Raw genomic sequence first — 23,008 nt, forward strand, 5'->3', positions numbered from 1 at the left:
TTCAAACCAGTTGCAAAGGTGATTTTTAAACATGATTCTCCATAACTATAGGCGCTGACAAACTTACAGTAAATTCAAAAGTTTGCCCCGGCCGGGGACTTTACTGTTGTCACGTGACATCCGCTCAGAGGCGTGTGTAAAACTATGGTGTAAAAGCGAGAGGAGTGGTTCAGCAGCAGAGATGTCAGCAACACACACTCTGAAGATGACAGCATCTGTTCAATACATAAGAAAACTGCTGGGGAAAAGCAGCTGCGCGACAAACAACCTGTTTAACACTGGACACAAAGCACAGAAGAACACTAGTGATTATAAACAAACAACCAAGAGCAAAGATGAAAAAAGTCATAAAAGAAACGTAAGTGACTACTAATGTTTTATTTATTTATTTATGTATTACTCATTGACTTTATTTTTTAAATGTTGATTATATGATTTTAATCATTATTTTGTAAGTGATATTTAATATTTATTATTATTATTATTATTATATAAATAATATCTAGTATCTAAGGTACTTATTTTAATAATTACCTATTGTGTGGTGTATTTTTTTTAGGTACTGCAATCCCAAGACAAGACAGTGAAGCAGTGTATACGGTATAAATATATTTTTTAAATTATATATACGATTAACATCTTAAGTCGCCTACAAAAATTCAGCCCAGATACACAACTCATGTCTCTTTCTTACTCGTGGTTAACAGGAAAACTGTTGTTTTAAGAAGAAAAGAAAACGAAACTTTTGGGTTTGACATCCAGGTAACCTTATTACCCACCCACCTTCTATCCCTCTCTCTCTTCTCATCCTTTTTTTCTCTCCATTCATTCAAGTATTACGCCTGCCTGAGGGCTTATTATCTGTCAGAGGATAATTGGATTTTGGATGATGAATTGATTGGATCTTTATTCCCTGTCCATAGACAGGCAGTGTTGAGAGAAGCATCAGCACTGAGCAGGATTTGGGCTCATGTGTGTGTTGGGTGAAGGAGAACAGTCTCGCAGAGAGTAGTGGGTTAATGACAGGTGAGTTATCAAAACACCTGCCCACTTTCTGTCAGGAACCAGTGTCATTCATACGTACTCAATGCTAAAATCTCTTTGTCTCTCATAGGTGATGTTATTATCAAAGTCAACAGTGTGTACATCGCTGGATTCACTCAGCAGCAGATCAAGGATCTGGTTCAGGAGTCCTCCTTCTTAATGTAAGACTAAACACTATTGACTTTGGTACAATTTGATATGTTAAATACAAGTTAAATGCACCTTTTTTGAAAGTAAAAAGACTGTAAAAATTATTCTGTACTGGGCCAGACTGGGACTAGTCACAGCAGGGATATGTTGATACACCAGATTATTAATCATTTATTGGTTTGCTTCTGTTGCTCTCCTCATTTGGATAAAAGCGTCTGCTAAACGATTAAATATAATGTACAGTAAAACCTGTTAATCGGTTCATTTAATTAACCTATGCAGTGTAAAAAAAAGATGTTTGTAAGTAAAAAAAGTATGAATTACCATCATTCATGGTTAAAATCTACATTGATTTAAATACTTTTTGATATAGGTTTAAGAGACCAGTACATGTACATACCTCTATTAAAATAGTTGTATATTTAATTTATCTTTTAAATAGTTTTACATAAAATTGAACAGGATTTTATTACAATGTTTTTAAAATATCACAATATTTGTATTCATTCTGTCACAAAAGCTGCCACTATGATAGAATGAGTGTGAGTGGGTATAATGAAACAATCCAAAGCAATAATTCAATGGATTGTAGAAGTCGTATTATTACTTAAAGTCAGAATGAAACAGAAGTTGTGATAGTCTTTTCTTTCATATTGTGACACATCAGACCGAAACGTCAGCTCAGACAAGAAAAATTGCACCAGTAAACATTTCATCAGAGAAGAGATGTCAGGAGGGGAAGTTATTTTGATGAAATATTATGAGGCCACATGAAATGATGTGCACATATTTATAATACAGACCAGTATTAATAATAAATATTACAATAATTTTTCAAATTTGATTTCATGGTGACTTAATACCCAGTGAATGATGCCTCTTGATCTGAATATAATCTTTATGTGTTCTCTCTTGTGGACTGCAGGATGGAGATGATCAGAGGTGCTACAGAAAAGCAGAGGCAATTGCTTGGCAAGCTTCATCTTCTGCAGGTGATTTTCTCCAAAAATATTGAACATTTCTTAAAATCATAAGTCCCATTTTGTGCCCTAATTATGCATTTTTAGAATCCTTCATAATCATTCTTGTCCTGCCTCTGTTTTGCATAACTTGCGTATCAATAGTTATTTACTGTAATAATGTTGTGTTGGGTAACTGTGTGAATCGTGAACAAAGTTGGTTTCCTCTTGCTTAACAGTTTTTTTTCTTTCTCTGTGTTTCCCCGTCACTTTTACACCACAGCGACAGTTTACAGAGAAACACGAAGAGCTTCAAACACTCATCACAGAGGAAGTGCGTCTAATGGGAGGTGTGTTAATATGTATGTGTGTGTGAGAGATGTGGGCATACATTACCCACACGAGAAACGCATCATTTCCCTGTAAAGCCACGGTCTTCCCTCATGATATCAACAAAAGCATCCGTGTGTGCACGCATACCATGTGGGGAGTGTGTGTGTGTGTATAGAAATTACAGGAAGATACTTTGCTGACGATTCTTATCTGTTCTAAAGTGAAACTTCAGTTAGTCTACACTGCGAAAAAATGTTTTGTCAGGTCGTTTAAAATGTGTTTCATGTGGTAACAACTGCATAATAGAAGCTTGTATCTACTGCGGAAAAATACAATAAAGGCAATTGCGTGTTTTATATTTCACAAAACTGACTTTTTTTCTCAGACATGCAAGTATATGTCTCTCAATTCTGGGAAAAAAGTCAAAATTGAGAGATATAATCTTGCAACTGCAAGAAAAATCAGAACTGTGAGTTTTTATCTTATCTCTGACTTATTTTCTCAGGATTTTGAGATATATACTCGCAGTTGCGGGGAGTTATACAGTTCCAATTGCGAGATATAAATTCTGAGGAGAATTCTGAGATAAAAAAAGTCACAATTACCTTTATATATATTTTTTTACTCCTTGGTGGAAACAAGCTTCCTATCACAGGTTTGCTTAGCATAATCTAAAAGACAATGTGTGACACAGAATGGACAATAAAACAACTCTTTAATAAACAGAGAGAAATCTCACAAACACAATTTATACACATTAACATGTGACCATGAACAGAGGGATAAATACACAGAGGGAAGATAATCAATGGAACGGAGAACAGTTGAGGTACTAATTAGAAACAATGACAACAGATGAGTAAATAGAGCTAAGGCAAACGATGACAAAGAAAACAGGGTCCATTTATTTTACACAACACCGCTTTTAACTAAGGCTATGTTTACACGGAAACAATTCTGAAGAGAAAACGCAAAAGTGGTGTTGCGTTATCACTTTTTATTGTGCGTTTAGACAAGCGTTTTTGGTTGGAAATCCGCGTGCATATGGTGACGCAAAAGAGTGTGAAATTCAATGTAGTATGCACTCCAGGCGGCTAGGTGGCGAAGTGAAGCACTGCCACACAACAACACCAAGTCCGCGCGCCTGTGTACAACCTCCACTGTCAAGCAGACTTTTGCGTTTTTACTGTTTACATGGAAATGCGGCGGTGGAGCGTTTTTAAGATTTCCACTCTGGAGTGTGGTTTCACTTTTTTGCGTTTTTAAGCCCCAAAAACGCCGTCGCCATGTAAACGAAAGGCACATCCGATAAAATATTTTTACGTTTTCACCCGCGAGCTTGCTCGTGTAAACAGGGCCTAAAAACGCAAACATTTCATGTCCCTTTTTTCGCCATTCATTTACACGACAATGGTATTTTGGGGGGCCTGAAAAAACAAACTTTTGAAAATGTGCACGTTTTTAAAAACGATACCATTATCGTCTCTGTGTAAACTACAAAAATGCAAATTTGTGAACACTGTGATGTCATTTGCATGCATATTATGTGTTCAGTCTATAGGCACAGAGTGATTCTTTACAAAGTTATATCGCCAACTACTGGCCTGGCAGCAGAATACAGCGTTTTCAGTCGTGAACGGGGACCATTTTGATAACGTTTAAGTTTTTGGTAAAAACTTCCGGAATTCAAAATGCCTTCATCAAACGTAATTTTTTTTAAGGATCAGTTCAGAACTTACAGGAATAACATAAATTAAAAAAATATTACTACATAGAATAGAATGATTTATAATAAATAATAATTTGTAGTAACACATTGGAAAATTATACTAAATTAAATATTTTCAGTTAAAGGAGTTATTCACTTTAAAAAAAAACTTTTGCTGATAATTTTCTCACCCGCATGTCATGCAAGATGTCCATGTCTTTCTTTCTTCAAAGGTTTTTGATGAAAACATTCCAGGATTTTTCTCCATATAATGCACTTTACTGGTAACCAAACAGTTCAAGATCCAAAAGACAGTTTCAGTGCAAACTGCAAACTGTTCAAAAGGGCTTTAAACGATTCCAGATGATGAATAAGGGTCTTATCAAGCGAAACGATCGCTCATTTAATAAATAAATAACAAAGTTTAAGTTTTATAAGCTCAAATGCTCGCCTTGCTCTGTTCGTGACTCTCCTGTTCGAACTCGTTCATCAAAATGAACAAAAAATTTTCCGAGTCAATTCGTTCATTTCGTTCGTTGAATTAATCAAATGACACGAAAAAAGATTCGTTCATTTTGATGAACGAGTTCGAACAGGAGAGTTACGAATGCGCATCAGAAAAGAGCAAGGCGAGCATTTGAGCTTATAAAACTTAAACTTTGTTTGTTTGTTTTTTTTAAATGAGCAATTGTTTCGCTTGATAAGACCCTTATTCGTCGTCTGGAATCGTTTAAAGCCCTTTGAAAAGTTTGCAGCACTGAAACTGTCTTTTTGACCTTGAACCGTTTGGTTACCAGTAAAGTGCATTATATGGAGAAAAATCCTGGAATGTTTTCATCATAAAACTTAATTTTTTTTCGACTGAAGAAAGAATGACATGAATATCTTGGATGAAATGGGGGTGAGTAAATAATCAGCAAAAGTTGTTTTTTTTTTAAAGTGAACTACTCCTTTAAACCATTTTTGTTCATTTGAGTTCTCTTCTATTTTGTTCACACAAACACTTTAGTGTGCCAGTAGATTTAAACAATATTTTCCTTTGTTTTCAGGTGCCATGGAAAACATCCAGAAGCCAAATGCCCCTACAGAATCGTCTGCTAGTCTTTGCTGACAGTATGGATAGTTTTGTTCCACTTACAATATAATCAAACAAATGTAGTGTAATCAAGGTTGTGGGCTTCACTTGAAAAATATGCGCCTGTGCATTAGAGTAAGGCTGAAAGGAAACACTGTAGTAAAGTAGATCAGGCACCTTGAGATAGGATCGAAAGCATGATATTTAGCATGAAATGTAAAATATTGATGATTGAATTATTTAACTATTTATTTTAATTGTAGTGCATTCCTGTATTATCTATGTATTTTGCACTATTAAGCACCAGTCATTTTTATTGTAAATTTATTTAATTTACTGTACTGTTTGTTTTATATTTTTTATACAAAGTGTTTTAATATGTTTTCATTTTTATATTTATAGAATGCCTCTTTAATAAACTTTCATAACTGGTGTTTTGGTGTAGCACAAGCTGTTCACTTAATCTTGCTGAATGTGGTTTGCATAAGTTGATTTGTCTGCTGTTTGCTTCTGCTGATCACAGGTTTCCCAGATATCATCTCCCTCAGTGGTAAAATACCAGATGCGATTCTTATTCACCACAAACATCTCAAGCCTGGCAGGAAATTACACATCAGTGATGATTCATTCTGTTTCAAAGGGAAAAAATAGCATTCTCATCACTTTTATACGAGCTAATTGACAGTAGAATGACTGACGGGTGCCTCGATCTTCGACCTCATTTTTGGCTTCTTTAAAGACCGTAGAAGTTTACAATATTGGATGGCAATCATATTAAGCTCAACCAAACTGACACAAAACTGCTTTTGCAGATTCAATAGCGAGTGTTGATCCAATCACAGGTTAACTAAAATAGGCTACTTTAACGTCACTTCTATTCAAACTAAGTCAAACTAAAATGTTTAGGCATAACTAAAAAATGCACAATCCGAACTTACATAATTCAAGAATGCTTTGGAATATGATGTAAGATTTTGTTTTAATAAAGACATTTGGCAGATTTTTGTGGAAGTTAAATGAATTAAGAAAGTGAAAGAGAATAAAAGTTATAGAAGTTTGAGTTTATGAAAATGTAAAATGAAAATATTTTAAATAAAATATATTTTTTCAAAACCTGGTGACCTTAAACTGCAAGAAAATCAAAACTCTGAACATGTTGTGTGTCAAAATTTAGGTTAATATCTCTTAGTCTTAATATCTCTTAGGTTAATAAAAATGAGCTTTCAGTGAGATTTTGTTTGGGTGGAGTACCAAACTTTTTCACCAGGTCACAACCAGACTCCCATCACCTCCCACATAAGGGCATTTTAATGCAAATAATGGAGTAGGCATCCTATTCAGAAGTAGTAAGGGAAGTTTGGCATATTTTGATATGAATTCAACCTCAATAATCACATAAAAATAACACGTGTGTTATAGCTCACTGCCACATCACAAATGGTGAATCTGTCATTTTTTTCTTTATATTTATAACATCTCAGACTTTTTGTGAGTCAGCTGACTAAGTTTCCTCGGTGTGTTCTGCACGGCTCCGTGCCGTCGGCTGAATATAGTCCTCGTCAGCTTTGTTTCGCCCGATTCGACATGTTGGGGAAAGTGAGAACTCTATTTGGCTGTTTTGCAGAATAACAGCAAAACAGCGAGCAAAGAAGTCAAAACGGTAAAGATAGAAGGCTGTTCTTATGTTACGTCATCTTACCCTGAGTGTTCCTTGGCGAATATTTCAATTAACATGAGCGGAGTGGAATAAAGAAAGTGTTTAGCGGGATTGATATTCAAAATCTGCAGCCGGTAGTGTCGGTTTTCCTTTTTGAATGACGAATATAGACTAATAAATCTGCAGAAATAGACCGTTCGCTCTACACACAAGCGCAGAACGCACATTCTAGCTGACAGTCGCCTGTAGTTCTCTCGGTGTGTTCAAGTCATAGACGGTTCAAGTGCAGCTTTTTACCCCGACGAGAGTGGACGAGAGGCGACAACACAGTCGGCTTTCATCAGCGCTAGTTTGTCGGCGTCGGCTTGGTGTGTTCCTAACCCTAAAAATACCTGAAAATATTCCCCTAAGAAATGGGTTTTAATTTGAGTGAACTATCCCTTTAAGTGGCCTTTTATGTCTAAAGTTATATTATTTCCAAGTAAAATTTTATAAAACATGCAAGTTCCCATTCTATTCAATTAAGCACACTTTTTCACAAGGAAACAGTGGGGTGGGGTATCAGAATGGACAAAAAAAGTGTAACAAGACGATAACTTAAACTAGCCGATAAACGAACTTGACTTGACAAGACTAGATGCATGAGACTCTCCAACGGCAGTTACAGAGAACAATAATCAACAAAAGACAATGGAATGAGGGCTTCTTCTTCTTCTCTTAGTTAATGGTGGATTGCAAACAACTTGGTGGATTGCAAGTGCATACCGCCACCTACTGCACTGGAGTGTGTTACATCACGTATAACCCCCTATTAAGTATCTTATTAAAGGACAAGTTCGGTATTTTACAATTAAAGCCCTGTTTGAAGATCGTCCCTGATGAAATAAAATAGTTAAGATTGTTTTTTAGACAAATGCTCCTGCTGTCACGAGAATTTTGGGATTCTGTGTTAGCACCCCCACACACCTTTATAATGAAAGCATAGGTGCACTCGAACAATCATTCATTAAAACGCATAAAACTTTAGTTTACAAAGACGTGAAACTCACCGAGTGGTCTGGGGTGTTCACTGATATGCTCACACAAAAATCGCTGCAAAAGATGCTTTCCAACAGGTTTTATCGTAGTTTTTGTCCAAGTCCATTTTCTTCCTGTTTTTGGTCGAAGTCCACAGTAGTCAATTGTCGAGTTCACGTGCGCGATCCTTAGTTATCTAGTTACCAATGATCGCGCACGTGAACTCGACAATTTACTGTGGACTTCGACCGAAAACAGGAAGAAAATGAAGTCGGACAAAAACTACGATAAAACCTGTTGGAAAGCATCTTTTGCAGCGATTTTTGTGTGAGCATATCAGTGAACACCCCAGACCACTCGGTGAGTTTCACGTCTTTGTAAACAAAAGTTTTATGCGTTTTTATGAATGATTGTTCGAGTGCACCTATGCTACCATTGTAAAGGTGGGGGTGGGGGGGGGTGGGGGTGGGGGGTGGGGGGGGGGGGGTGCTAACACAGAATCCAAAAATTCTTGTGACAGGAGCATTTGTCTAAAAAACAATCTTAACTATTCTATTTCATCAGGGCGATCTTAAAACAGGACTTAATTTGTAAAATACCGAACTTCTTAACAAGACACACTTGTGAATAATCAACAAGGAACCAATCAGAACATGAGACTAGGAAAGCACATGACAAGATCACATGATGGCAAGGGAATCACATGACAAACCAGGACACTATGCTAAATTACAAAATAAAAAGACATGAAACATGAACAAACCAAAGGCCAAACCAACATGACAAACAGCTTCCATTTCAGTAAAATGTTAGACTCTGGAAAACTAATATCCACCTGTCAGAGAGTGTTTTATCCTTATTTAAGTGTAACAACTTTGCAGTAAAAGAACATCAAGAAATCTCCCGTTTTCAATGAAGCTCAAAATAAAGGGTGCCACTTTTCAAACTGAATGTCCCGTCTCAACCAGCGAGCCCATAAATCTCACAATTCCATGCTCACACCCAGAATTAAAAGCCAAACAACACTTTTTTTCCAAACAATGCATGGGGATGAGAATCTCATCAGCTCCGCCACTGGGAATGAGAATGAGGCTGCGTCACCCAATGACAGCCAGATTCCATTGAGTCGTAAAGGGAGGGACACTGACACAGCCATGCACAGACTGCTCGCCACAAGAGACTACTTCTGAGCATCCCTCTCCTTCAGGGTCCACTCTTCTTCCCAAATCACAGGAACTGGAGTCAGACCCAACAAACACAACAATACTGGAGCCAACAGGAACAAGGTAATACACATTATTCTTGATGAGTGAGTACAGTGAGGTTTTAGAGTTTGCGTCGATGTGTTAAAATGGTTTCTGCGTTTGTACTGACAATGCAAATCTCCATCGACTTATCATTGGTTTTAAAAGGTACAAGTTCACTTTTCACATTCAGGTGGTTTGGTGTACTTGTTCGAAGTGCTTAAGTTGTTTTATGTTGAGGAAAAACTAGTTTTGATAAGGTATTTCTTAGATACATTGCATATAAAGAAAACAGCAATAATACTTTCAAAATGTAATTGATGTCTAGACATGGTTGCTTGAGATGTTTTTCTGTATTGATGTAACATCATGGCACAATTTCCTAATTCTTGAATATTATGTAAGGCCTCTCATTGTACTCGCAGTTCTCATTCCAGCAGTTGGTCGCTTTGTTTAGTCAAATCAAATTAAAATTCCTCAAAACAACTTTGCATCTTTTGCCAAGTCTCTTCACCAAAAGTCCTTATTTGGACAAGACAAACCATTGCATTGAGTAATGAAAAGACACTGATTGTCAGATGAATACAAACATTGGGTGATTTGGTGAAATTAAAGCACAAGAAAAACTGTTAATTATCATACAAACTGAGCTATGTTACATCTGAGAAATAGAATTCAAATAGAAGAGTTGTGTCTCTTTTCCTTTATCAACTGCTGCAATCACAGGACAGGAAGTGACATCAATGGAGCAGAACGCCAAGGACACATTTGAAGCTGAAAAAGAGCAAATGAATGGTCAAACCGAAGAAGTACCTCAAGAGACGACGACATCTGAAGAGCCGGCGAATATTAGAGAGAATATAACAGAAGAGGAAATAAGTGTGAATGAAGAAGCAGATGAGAAGGAAGAAGAGGAAGAGGAGCCTGATTTCCAGCCTCCGGTTGAGATGTCAGGCCAAGAGTACGAGAAGGATAAAAACAACCGGCCTGTTTGCAGGTACAACACTGTCTGCTACCGGAAGATAAAGAAAGGAAACACAATGCAGAGAATAGATGAGTTTGAGTCCATTCTGAATGTATAACAGCGGTGAATGTCGTCAGAGACATGCGTAAGAACTGAGTGCCGTCATCATGTATGTTTTCATGTGGTTGTTAAACTTCATAGTTAAAAGACATATGCTCACGTGAACAGTATTTTATGACAGTTTATTTTTGGTTTCTTTGTAGAAATCAGTAGTTATCTTTAAAGCATCAAGAAAGCAGACTTAAGTAAACCCTCATCTGGCAGTGAGCCATAAAAACATTTAGGCTATTTGTCTGCAAATTAGATTTTTCATTCATGAATGCTCCTCCAAATAACATGCGGTCTCTCTGACTGATGAAGGCCTGATCTATATTGTGTAAGTAGCCTATGTGATTGCATCATGAATGCATTACTGGAAGAGCTTTTAGTTACAGTAAAGCAGTATGGAGGACATTATTGTATTTCTGTTAAAAATGTCAAAAAAAATTGTGAACTCTACTTTCTAATACTGTGATTATGGATATAGCTTTGTAAATGGCGCTCCCGCCTTTTAAAATACAGCACATATTGTCAGTTCAGCATTTTATCATTTGCCTTTAGATCTGTATGTATGCAATCTGTAATTATATTTTTGGACAAATAGTTTTCATTGTTTACATAATGTTACTGATATCTACCATCACTGTAAAAAAAAGTTGCTATACCTTAAATTTTCAAGTACAATCAACTTAAATGACATTAAACTGACTTTAAAAAATTACTTGAATCTTGTATAACATTTTTTCTTTCTTTTTTTCTCTTTCAAAAAGTTGTTAAAGCAATGTAGAAACATATGTTGTCATAACTTATTGATCATATAATTTTTTACAGTGATACTAGAAACTGCATCGCATGTTATCTGTTCAAGTTATCAAGTCTTTCTTTCTCTCTGACTGCACAAACTGCAAAATATGTTTTTGTCCCATTAAGGTCAAATTACAAAATATGTGCAATAATTGGCTTGAGAAATATTTTTTTTATATTACATATTATATTATAATATTTCTTATCCACTAGATGGCAACATTGTTTTGTCTTGATATAAAGGTATGGACAGAGGTTTGCATGACCTGCCTCTGTCTAATTTTATAAACTACATTTCTGTTAATGGGTCTTCATTGGAATTATGAACATTATATATGAAGTCTAAGTAAAATCCTGATTGTTTTGTGTCCTGTTATGCATATTTGTAAAGAATTGAATCATTCGTCAGCTAAAGAAAATACATGGTTATGGATTACTTGTAACAAATCATCTCGACAACCCTTCATAAAACCACATCTAATATACAATACAACCACAATAAAATGACAACCTAATAAAATCAAACTTTGACCAGCTCAATTAGCACGAAGAAGGAAGAGCAGCAAATTGTTTACCTAATCATTTTTATGTGGCATCTAATGTAAGTATAATCAATGTTATGAGATATTTACTGCAGTGATTAGTTTCATTTGGGTGTTTACGAACCCGACGGACTCTTTTATTTATGTCTCTGTGTTTCTGGCCCCTCTCTAATTGCTCATTGGGAGTCTGTGTGGGTTTGGTGTTGTTTCGTCTGTTAGCTCTATAAATGCTTGAACTTTACAATACAAATCTCACTAATTGCTTTTTATTTGAAGGCAGTTTATGAATATCACCTCCATTCCTCCAAGCACATTACCTGCCGCTGCCGGATCGTAATGTATTAGAGGTTACTTTAATGTTTTCATAATTCTGCTGTGGGTTTATTTAGGCAAAACGAGACCGCGCTTTTGGCCTGGCTTGTTTAAGTCAGGTCCGGGCCTCATTTGAATGGTGACAAATGTCATGCTGCCATGGCAACGGGAGGTTTGTGACTGTTGAGGTGCACCGTCCCTGGGCTGGGGGTCGGAAGGCACTTCCTGGGCAACACACGTCCCCTGTGGTTTAGGGTCGTAATTGACCTTTCCTGACAGAGTGGTGCAGCTTTTTCATTCTCCCTCGCTTCATCCCTTTTCTACTGTTTCCTCTTTCTTTCTGTTTTGGTCGCTCTCACTCTTTCTGTCCCCCCAGAAAGCAGGTTGCATCACGGTGGACTGAAATGCCACTCTTGGCCCGGGGCTTTTACGCAGATCTTTCTGACTTCCTCTGGCTCTCTTTGCCTGTTTGAGGCATGTTTACGCAATAACTATGCGTCTGTCTGCTAGTTTTGTAGCTACCGGAGAAGGTTTTTTTTTTTTTTTTTTTTTTTTTTTTAAATCAACTCGCCTGCTTTTTAAAGGAAAATCAAATATTAGACAGGTTTCAGTCTGGTTTTAGAGCACAGTACAGAATCTGCTCTTTTGAAAGCGTTGAATGATCTGTTAATAATAATAATTATAATGTTTATTTTTTATAGCGCCTTTCAAGAACCCAAGGTCGGTCGCTTCACAAAAAAAAAAAAATACAAATAGTAGGCAAAACAAAGAAACAGGCAATTTGCTTATTAGGGTATATCAAGCGAACAAGCAGAGAAGCAGATGGATACAAGCAAAAACATAAGTTAAACATGACAAACATATAACCTTTTTTTGCAAAACTTACATTTCAACAAAAGATGTAAAATAAAAATAGAGGTGAGAGAGTAAAGGCGAGAGAGAAGATTATTTATTGAGCATGGTAAAGATACGAGTTTAAAGTTTTGATTTGAAGATTTGTAGGTTGTCGATGGCACAAAGATTGGAGGGCAGCTGTTTCCATAGCTTAGGGCCTACACTAAAAGCCCTGCCACCCACAGTAAATAGTTTAAACCTGGGGACAACAAGCAAATTGTCGGACATGCAGGAAGATATGGTTGTGAGGTATTGAGGTGCGGGACTGTGACAAGCTTTATAAACTAAAACTAACATTTTAAACTGGATGCGATTGACCACAGGAAGCCAGTGAAGTTGATGAAGGGTAGGGGTAATATTTGCAGATTATTTGTTATACTAATGCTCGAGCAGGACAGTTTTCTACCATTTGAAAGCGATGTATTGCTTTGGTGGTTAGGCCGCTGTATAAGGAATAACAGTAGTTCAATCTGGAAGTTATGAAAGCATGAATAACAGTTTCAGCATCTCCAAACTTAAGAGAAGGACGTATACGAACAATATTCCGCAGGTGGAAGAAACATGATTTAACAGTCTGACCGATGTGTGAATTAAAGCATAATGTGGGGTCAAACAAAACTCCAAGGTTCCACAAAGTTTTTGATGGCCTAATCTGAACCACACCATGAATATCAATAAAAATGTCTTGCCCGGGTAAACTCTGTGATTTGGGGCCAATAACAGGATTTTAGTTTCCCCAGCATTAAGCTGTAAGGAGTTATCAGACATCCATGTTTTAAGTTCCTGAAGGCAGGAAATAACAGAAGCGAGTGGACAAGGCGAGTTGGGGTTAATCGTGAAATAAATTTGAATATCATCAACCCTAATTATGAAAGTAGAGACCATGCTGTCTGATGATCTGGCCCAATGGCAGCAAATAAATGTGAAACAGAAGGGGACCAAGTACAGAGCCTTGAGGTACACCATGAGATATAGTGACAGTGTGGGATCGATTCTCACCTATCCTAACAAACTGCTGTCTATCCGATAGATATGAAGTGTTACTGTGTTGATGCGGGTAAATGTGTCGTTCTGGTTATTTTGGACCTTAATTCAGGCTTCGGCACAATTTACCATTTAATTCTTTCAAAACATTTTGAGCAGAGTATGTTTTAGACGATCAGCTTTAAATTTCATCCTATCTTAAGGGGAGAAATACAGGCATTGAAAACTTATCCTCCTCTTTTTCTCCAGCTTGTACATGTGGTGTGCCGCAGGGTTCTATTTTAGGCCCTGTTTTGCTTCAGGCCCTATATCTGCTTCCATTAGTCAATATTTTTTGTAAGAGATTTTGTTTGAGATTTCATATCATTGTTATGTTGCTGAGTTTAAGCTTTAATTTCTTTACTGAACATGTCCCTCATTTGTTAAGTGACTGTTTAAGTGATATTAAAAACTACTTCAAAAGTGTTTGGTCCATCTTAATGTACCAATATCTTTTCTAAAAGCCATGACCCTATAATCAGTATGTTCTCAAGCAAGAAATGTAGGAGTCATCTTTGACTCAACACTCAAATTTACACAAATAAATTTAGTTGTTAAATCAGCTTTGATGAAATCCAAAATGAAATCTTTCTTTCCATTCAAGGACTTGGACAAAATTGTTCATCGAGACTGGACTATATTGCAATTCATTGTATTTAGGGGTATCTCAATCTTGTCTTTCTTGTCTCCAGTTGGTCCAAAATATGGCTAGACTATGTAAGTCCTTGAATGGATTGGGACCACATTATTCATCTGATGTCCTTTCTTTCCATCAGACCAATAAGTCTTTACCTGTTTCTGTCTGCCCTTTTCTAGGTTTTTTAAATCTTCGCTAATGACACATCTTTTTACACTGGCTTATGGTGTGAGATCTGGAGATCATATTATTGGGATTATTTGTATTGTTTGTTGCTATGTCTTACTGTATTACTGTAAATTTGGGATTGTTTGTGTTATCTGTTTGTATTGCTATTACTCTATTTACTTTCTTGCAGCACTTTGGTTAGCCTTGCCTTTATTAAATGTGCTATCTAAACTAAACTTTTATTTTACATTGAACATATTCTCTCTTAAACAATATTTGGACAGTGAAGCCATGTATATTGGATTATATAGCATAAGACCAAGTTTCATTTTGTTTAGAACTGCACGCACAAACACGCGAAATGGCTTACAGTAGGTATTGATGCTAAAAATACTGTCCAATGAAAGTAAAAAAATATATTCTTTCCGGACACGTAAATGGACTAGTTGTGATCAGGGTTATTATCATTAATGTAGACTAAAACCAAATTTTTTTGTTATGTTACTTGAAACATAATTGTCAAAGCAAAATTTCTCATAAATATTAATAAAAACTATAAACACATTTCTAAAAAACAACTAATAAACTACATTTCTTACATTTTTAAAAATATATTAAAATAAAATCTAGTTAAAAATATTAACAAAACTGATAATTTTACAAAAACCAAAATATCCCTGATTGTGATGGGTAAGACAAGAGAAAAAGTGCTAAAAATAGTTTCTAAATAAATAAATAAATAAATAAGCAAATTTACAGATTTTGATATTATTTAAATTTGAAAAGTTGCATGCTACTTGCTAAAGACAATTGGAAATCACAAATAATTGGACTTTTTTTTGGTTTATATAAAATATACTAGAAATAATAAAAATGTATATTTAAAAAATGTTTATATTGCTTCTTTTTATATACAATTTTACATATTTAAAAAAAATAAAAATAATGAAATTTTAGGGTGTCTGTGTTTTTTAATTGTCTTGAACTGTCCAAATATTTTTGTGGACATTATATTAATGAGATGTGAGTAAAAACAAATTCTTGTAACAGTACAGTAAAACCGTGCTTCTTATTTCATGTGCAAATGAATCCACAGACGCTGCCAATGTTCAGCATCTTCATTCTAAACAGATCTGCGAATGATGTACAGAATAAATGATGATTTGAGAGCGAGAGGTGGCCTCGGAAGCGTGAGTCATCCGTCAGTGTTTGTGTGCTGTGAGAGCGGCCCACTGTGGCCTGACTCTACGCCACACATTCATGAACCCCCCTCACGCCATGATTGCTCTACAATGACAGCTTTGTGAAGGATGGAAGAGAGCTGCTGTGGAAAATATTCAAGACACTGAGAGAAAGAGTGAGACAATGAGACAGAAAGAAGAGCTATCAAAGTGTTTCGTTCACAAAGCCTGCGAGTGTTCTGGCTCCATTGGAAACTTTCAGCCGTTCAGTTGAGTTTAAAGGGGGTGAGACAAACAGAAAGCTTGCGTCTTGTGGTAAACATGGGGTGGGGTCAGGAGGGGTCATTTTCCTCTGTGCATTCACTGGGTGGGTGTGATGGGTTACTGGAGGCCTGTTCCGCTGTCCATTCTCTCTTCAGGTCAGATCCAGAGACCGGTGGCGTCACAGCGGCTTACAACGGACATGCCATGACAGAACACAGGAACTGATGACGTCTCCAATCCTTTAGTGGGGATTCTGAGTGAAATAGCCTTCTGGAAATACTCGTTTATTTGCATGGGGGTTGTTTTCTGCACTTGAAAAACCCCACAATAATTCACAAAACAAAATGGCAATAAAACCAATAATAGCATAAAAAACATAAGTCAAAATGTTAATATATGTGCTCACCTAAAGGATTATTAGGAACACCTGTTCAATTTCTCATTAATGCAATTATCTAATCAACCAATCACATGGCAGTTGCTTCAATGGATTTAGGGGTGTGGTCCTGGTCAAGACAATCTCCTGAACTCCAAACTGAATGTCCGAATGGGGAAGAAAGGTGATTTAAGCAATTTTGCGTGTGGCATGGTTGTTGGTGCCAGACGGGCCGGTCTAAGTATTTCACAATCTGCTCAGTTACTGGGATTTTCATGCACAACCATTTCTAGGGTTTACAAAGAATGGTGTGAAAAGGGGAAAATATCCAGTAGGCCTATGCGGTAGTCTTGTGGGTGAAAAAAACCTTGTTGATGCTAGAGGTCAGAGGAGAATGGGTCGACTGATTCAAGCTGATAGAAGAGCAACTTTGACTGAAATAACCACTCGTTACAACCGAGGTATGCAGCAAAGCATTTTTGAAGCCACAACATGGACAACCTTGAGGTGGATGGGCTACAACAGCAGAAGACCCCACCGGGTACCACTCATCTCCACTACAAATAGGAAACAGAGGCTACAATTTGCAAGAGCTCATCACAACCAGACAGTTGAAGACTGGAAAAATGTTGCCTGGTCTGATGAGTCTCAATTTCTGTTGAGACATTCAGATGGTAGAGTCAGAATTTGGGCGTAAACAGAATGAGAACATGGATCCATCATGCCTTGTTACCACTGTGCAGGCTGGTGGTGGTGGTGTAATTGTGTGGGGGTTGTTTTCTTGGCACACTTTAGGCCCCTTAGTGCCAATTGGGCATCGTTTAAAATTAAAAAAATCGAGGTAAAACGATATAAATACTGTTCGTTTTCTCACACAAACCGCTCGTTTCTTGTCTCAGGCCAGCAATGTGTACATTTACGAGTCATTAAATCAAGTTTAATTTGGACTTCTCTGTGCATGCTCTTTAGGGTGGTGACCATAGACCTGCATTATATGACTGACCTACAAGAACGGTTTGACCTAAAAATCTCAAAATTTTAACTATTCCGGAAACAAAGACACCTATATCTTGGATGCCCTTGAGGTAAGCTAAAACATACCAAAAATTAATTTCAAAGTGAACTATCCCTTTAAAAAAATTACACCGTCATTTCACTTTTTTCAGAGTAGTGCCTTCACAATTAAACTGCTTTTGAAGAGTGGCTTTTTATATGATAGAATTTTCCATGCTATTGCAAAGGTGTGAGAAACAAAGATAGAGAGATATATACATACATATAAAAGAGAGATAGAGCAGGGGGAGGGAATTAGAAAGGTTGACCCTAGGGTAGTGGAGGTCACAAGAGGTTTTCCTGATGAGTGGTCCTTTGGGGTCTCTGTTTGCTTTGAGTGACAGGCATCCATTGTGATGCCTGTGAACTGGTGCACTCTGGTTTATATCCATTCTTATCACCAAACCAGGGACGGTCGGAAGAGATGGTCGCCCGCAATGCACAGAATGAGGATGGCTTCCCACCACAAATGACCACGAGCTGTTTGTCTCCATCCAGGAGGGAGAGGTTGAGCGGAGAGGAAGTGCGATTGTACTGGCCACACAATGCACAGGTGTTTGATAACTGGCCAGACGTGGGGGCTGGGAAGAGTTTATGCAGGGAGCAAGTCGGGTTTCCCAAAGGACGGCATTTTAATTTCTAATTCATTAATCTCCCCCGTGCAGCCATCCTGCTTTATGGAAAACGAAAGACCAGTATAAGATTCACCTGACTGGCTCAAGTCAAGGTCACATGGTATGAAAGATATACTACGGTGCTTCATTCTCAGTTTAGAGAGAAAAAGAGAGAGTGTGTACCAAATGTCCTCACAAAAATAGTTAAATCTCTAATCAGTCTGCATGTGGGAGATTTGCTAAATAAACAAAATAATATCGCTGAAATGAAAGAAATGCAGGCGCTCAAAAATTTTGCTATAAGCTACAAAAGAAACTCCTCCTGAATCTTGTCTGAAACTATGTGTGATAAGGTGTGTTTTGTTCAAAATGCTCCACAAAAAAGTGTAGAAACTTTATATTGCTATATACAGTAGACTAATGACTAGCTGAGGACATAAAGTTATAATATAACACTATCTGTCAAGTCAAATGCCTCTAAAAGGTCTATAATCACTTCAGTGAATGATGTTTTATTAAAGTCCCCCCAATTGAATTTACTTTGAAACAGCTACAATCTGGCTGAATGGCTGCATTGGAATATGCCCACATATAGGCTTAGTAGAGGGAAAAACAGTAGGCCTATCTATGTAAAAAAAATGTGAGTGTGTCCCTCAGGGCTTTTCGTAGTGTAAAGGCCCATTCACACCAAATTCACCAAAAGCAAAGGTATAGCAAATTCTGATAACGTCGCCAGTCTTACTCGTTAAAAACTCGTGAAAGAGATTAGGAAGTGAAACGGTTAGAGATTAGGAGGAAACTGCAGCTTTACCGAGCTCAACGGCTCTGGCCGAGCTGTGATGTATAAACGAAACACTATTTGCTATTTTGAAAAGGGGGAGGAGCGTTTTGATAAGTCCCGCCCTGTCTTCCTGTTTCAGGTGAAATTACGTCAACACATTGAATAATGCTCAATTCAAGGCACTTCAACGGCCCTTCTGATTGGCTATTCTGTTCATCAGCTGGAAAATACCCCATAGTTAATTTATTATACCATTTGAAAATGTCATTTTGGGGCCTGCTTAAAAATGCTCTGTTTCGGGGGTATACGGCTTTAAATGCAAATGAGCTGCATATCCCCGCTCTGCCTTTGAATGAGGGCGTAACTTGATACCAATGGCAGTCGGTCATAGACATATACACTAGACCTCACCTTGGGGTTCTAAGCATGCGTCAAAACCGCCGCCATCTTGGAACAGGGGTCTTGTCATAGGAAGTAGCTAGGTAACGCTGCTATCTCTGCCGTTACTTCGAATTCATTGATGGTGGTGGCAGTGGCAGCTTGTCAATAGGGGGCGCTGGGGCGCCGCCCCCATCAAGAAATATACATATACAAAAATTATATAAAAATACAACAATAAAATATTTTTTTCATACGATGTACCGGCTGGTAGTAAGAAAAGCATCAGCATTTAATAAAAACTGGCTTTAATCGGTCAACTATTTTCTATGTTTTTCAATGTGTTTCATTGGGACGCCAGACTAATGGGTGTCTATGTGAGGCTTTAAATTTTCGTGCAACATGTGACCTGAAGCTGGCCTCTAATTGGTTTCTTAAAGATTCACCTCAGGGCGCAAGTCGTTGCGTCCCTGGCCAATCAGAATTTGATTCACGTTATTTTATCCAATATGATTGGTCTCGTCACCTGTCATTCAACTTCACGCTCTGGGCCACTACCAGAGCCGTTACTATACTATTTCGAGCGCGCAGACGACACCATTTCGACATTTTTTGTATAAATAATGGCAGCAGTTCATCCAAATTCTGTGATTTTTTTTTACAAAAAAAACCCTTTCACAAGGCTTTCGCTGGAAGAAAAAAAAAGATAAAGGATCTCGGACCGGACCAACCCGATTTACAAATTCAGCAGCAGGCCAGTGACAGGGGACGAAGCTTCACCCGCGCGTGTTATGAGAAACGGAGGTGGCTGGCTGGATGTGATATTAGCAATTCTCTGTTTTGTTTTCCCTGCCTTTTATTTCAAAGTGTCGGCACTGAAGTTTTGTGGACAACAACGGGGGTAGGAGACCTCAAACATCTCTCTGAAAAATGCAAACGTACTTCTTTATTAGTATGAAATGTATATAAAAGAGAGCAATATGTTCAAGTAGGAAACATGCTTTCTGGTACTTCTTTACTAGTACGAAATAAAAGAGAGCAACATTTAAGTTCAAGTCGGAAACATGCTTTTTGGTACTTCTTTATTGGTATTAAATGTAAATAAAGATCATACATTTATATTTAAGTAGTAGTCAACATGGTTTTTGGTACTGCTTTGTATTTATTTGCCCTCCTCAATAAAAAAAATACAAATAAAAAATGCGCCCCCCCAAAAATAAATATCACCAGCCGCCACTGGGTGGCGGACTTTTGTGCAGTGTATGATGTTCACGGATGAAATCTGAACTAGGAAGAATGTTAAAAAAAAAAAAAAAAATTCTTTCTGGAATCAATGATAAATACATGTCTGACCGTTGGAATAAACCAAAAAAAACAAGAAAAATCGCATTCATGAGGATTTATGGTGATTTTATTTCCGTTAGACCTGTATCTGATGCATTAAAGTGGAGGGGCTTCCCTGTTTCAAGATGGCGGCTCTATTGACGCATTCGTTCCAATGAACTGCCGTAGCCAAGGTGACGTCTAGTGTATATATCTATGGCAGTCGGTAAGCAGAAAGGGAGAGTGAGAGAGACCGCTGTTTTGAATGTCATTCAGTGTACGTTTGAATCGGAATATATAAATAGTACGAAGAGACTCCGGCAGAATAAACATAAATGAGAATGGACCAGTACGTCTCAGTATGGTTATTTGATACATTTATGTACTTTAGAGTTGTAATCGCCCCCGGATGTGCAACACACACACACACACACACAGACACACACAAACACTGAAGCTGGCGCAATATTTTGAAACTACATACACATTCTGTGATAAAGTTTGCTACGTACAAGCGAAATTACATTTATGCGAGGGACCTGTGGCGTCATGTTTAGCTTGTCATACAGGTGCTTCTGTGGCAAATGTGAAGGCTAACTTACAGAACAAATATGCAGTTTTTAATACAATATCTTTAAAAATATATATTTCTAACCGTGTGGTTGCACACTATACAAACAAGGTTTAAATTATAAAGCCTACACAGACATCCTACGACGACAACAACTTTAGACGCATTTGTTGTTGAATTGGCTGACATAGAATGAAAAGACTAACGTTATTTGCTCAAAAATCAAAAAATACACTTACTGTTACTGGAGGTGACGGTGGATCGCAAAAAGTAGACGACGATCCACAGTTGAGGATTAATTTTTAAGCCACAACAACAGGATTAACCCACGAGTCCACGACAGAACGTTTACGTTTCCAAGAGACATTACCGGCTGTGTACAGATCACAGAGGGCGGGGTCTAGGCCACAAGCACACTGTCAATCAAACCCCTTTCTCCCTTTCTACGTCACAAAGAGCTGGATCTCAGAACAGCTCGTTCTGAGACAGTGCATATGATTTATTGTGATTGTAAAAAAAAAAACACTGGGTGGATTTTTATCATTCTAGGGTGGTTTCGCTCACACACTGCCAACACACATTTATGTTCAAACACCATGTAAAAGTGAATTTTCCATAATAGGTGCCCTTTAAAGAAGAATTTTTATAGTCCCTATAAAATCAAATGGGTAAAATGTTTTTTATTTATTTTTATTTTTTTTTTATTTTTTTAAAGGAGCTGTATGCAAGATTGTGGCCAAAACTGGTATTACAATCACTTTCAAATTAGGGAGCCCTTTATCTTTCAGCCTTAGCGGTTCCCAAGCATACAGATATTCTCTTTTTTCCGCACACAATTGTTATATTCTCCACACCTTTGTGGGTGTATAATAGTTCGTATTTGGGATAGAAATCATGACAATATTCCAGTGGTGTTCCCACTGCTGTCTGAGGGACTGTAGACCATTGCCTGGAGGCAGAGAAATGGTCAGTGAAAATGGTAACAAAAGAGACGCTAAAACACAGAGAGCCTACTGTTTATAGTCACTTTCCCCACACACAGAGAAACAAACTAAACAAGAGAGACTCAGGAGACAGACAAAAGAATCAGCTCAAGGAATGGTGGGAATTTTATTCTGCTGAAGACTTGAAGGATGGGAATAGAGATTTCTCAAGCATGTGCTAAAAGAATGAAGCAGCAATTATTAAATGATTAAATCCCACTGTGGAATACCACTGGTCAACCATGCTGCTGCTCGATTCAGTGTTTCCTCATTTACACACACTTCTCTGTAACTTCTCTATTCTTTCTGCTCCCAGACAATGCAACCTCACATCACAAAAGCAATCTGATCATTGTCAAATCAAGCGTTAATCATCCACCTTGCTGTTTTCATAATTTAGGCTGACGGCTGAACCCGAGGAGTGATCCTGTCCAGGATTACAGATGACTCTCAATTGATTGGGAACTGTACTTCAATGGTCAATGTTCCGCTCTTAGGATAAATCCCACCATTCCCCCAGCATCTTTCGTCTCACATTCTTTAATTAGTTTTCGATGTGCTCGAAGAAGATGGATTATCATCAAATATCTCCCCTCAAAAATTACAATATGATTTAAATTAAACAAGCCTCTGTCTTTGACAAAGAGAAAAGATTCGTGTTAGACTCTGTATTTTCTCAATGTGCTTCAATATAAATAACATTCGATCCTAACATTTGATCCTTACATTTTGACATTCTAAACTGCAGGTAAATTTGGTGATTATATTGTTGTAGATTTATTGGTGATGTTGGTGTTTTATTTTATATTATTACATTACAACCTCATTGATAGAATTGTAAAAATATCGTCATG

The 23,008-nt window shown here is 37.4% G+C and overlaps 2 protein-coding genes across 2 annotated transcripts; both read left to right on the forward strand.

Moving 5' to 3' along the window:
* The first annotated feature begins 162 nt into the window (after positions 1–162).
* LOC120491471 (cytohesin-interacting protein) lies at positions 163–5,702 on the forward strand. The gene is made up of 8 exons (XM_039689337.2): positions 163–358; positions 560–600; positions 708–762; positions 924–1,026; positions 1,115–1,205; positions 2,120–2,186; positions 2,437–2,503; positions 5,244–5,702. The coding sequence occupies exons 1-8, from the start codon at positions 182–184 to the stop codon at positions 5,303–5,305; spliced, it is 663 nt and encodes a 220-aa protein (XP_039545271.2). The 5' UTR covers positions 163–181; the 3' UTR covers positions 5,306–5,702.
* A 3,177-nt stretch (positions 5,703–8,879) lies between these two features.
* Positions 8,880–11,348, forward strand: ermn (ermin). Its single transcript, XM_089133860.1, has 2 exons — positions 8,880–9,229; positions 9,914–11,348. Exon 2 carries the CDS (start codon positions 9,931–9,933, stop codon positions 10,267–10,269), a length of 339 nt encoding a protein of 112 aa, XP_088989986.1. The 5' UTR covers positions 8,880–9,229; positions 9,914–9,930; the 3' UTR covers positions 10,270–11,348.
* Positions 11,349–23,008: the final 11,660 nt, after the last annotated feature.

Source organism: Pimephales promelas, chromosome 8 (assembly GCF_988280905.1).
Source record: "Pimephales promelas chromosome 8, fPimPro1.hap1.1, whole genome shotgun sequence".
Lineage (NCBI taxonomy): Eukaryota > Metazoa > Chordata > Actinopteri > Cypriniformes > Leuciscidae > Pimephales > Pimephales promelas.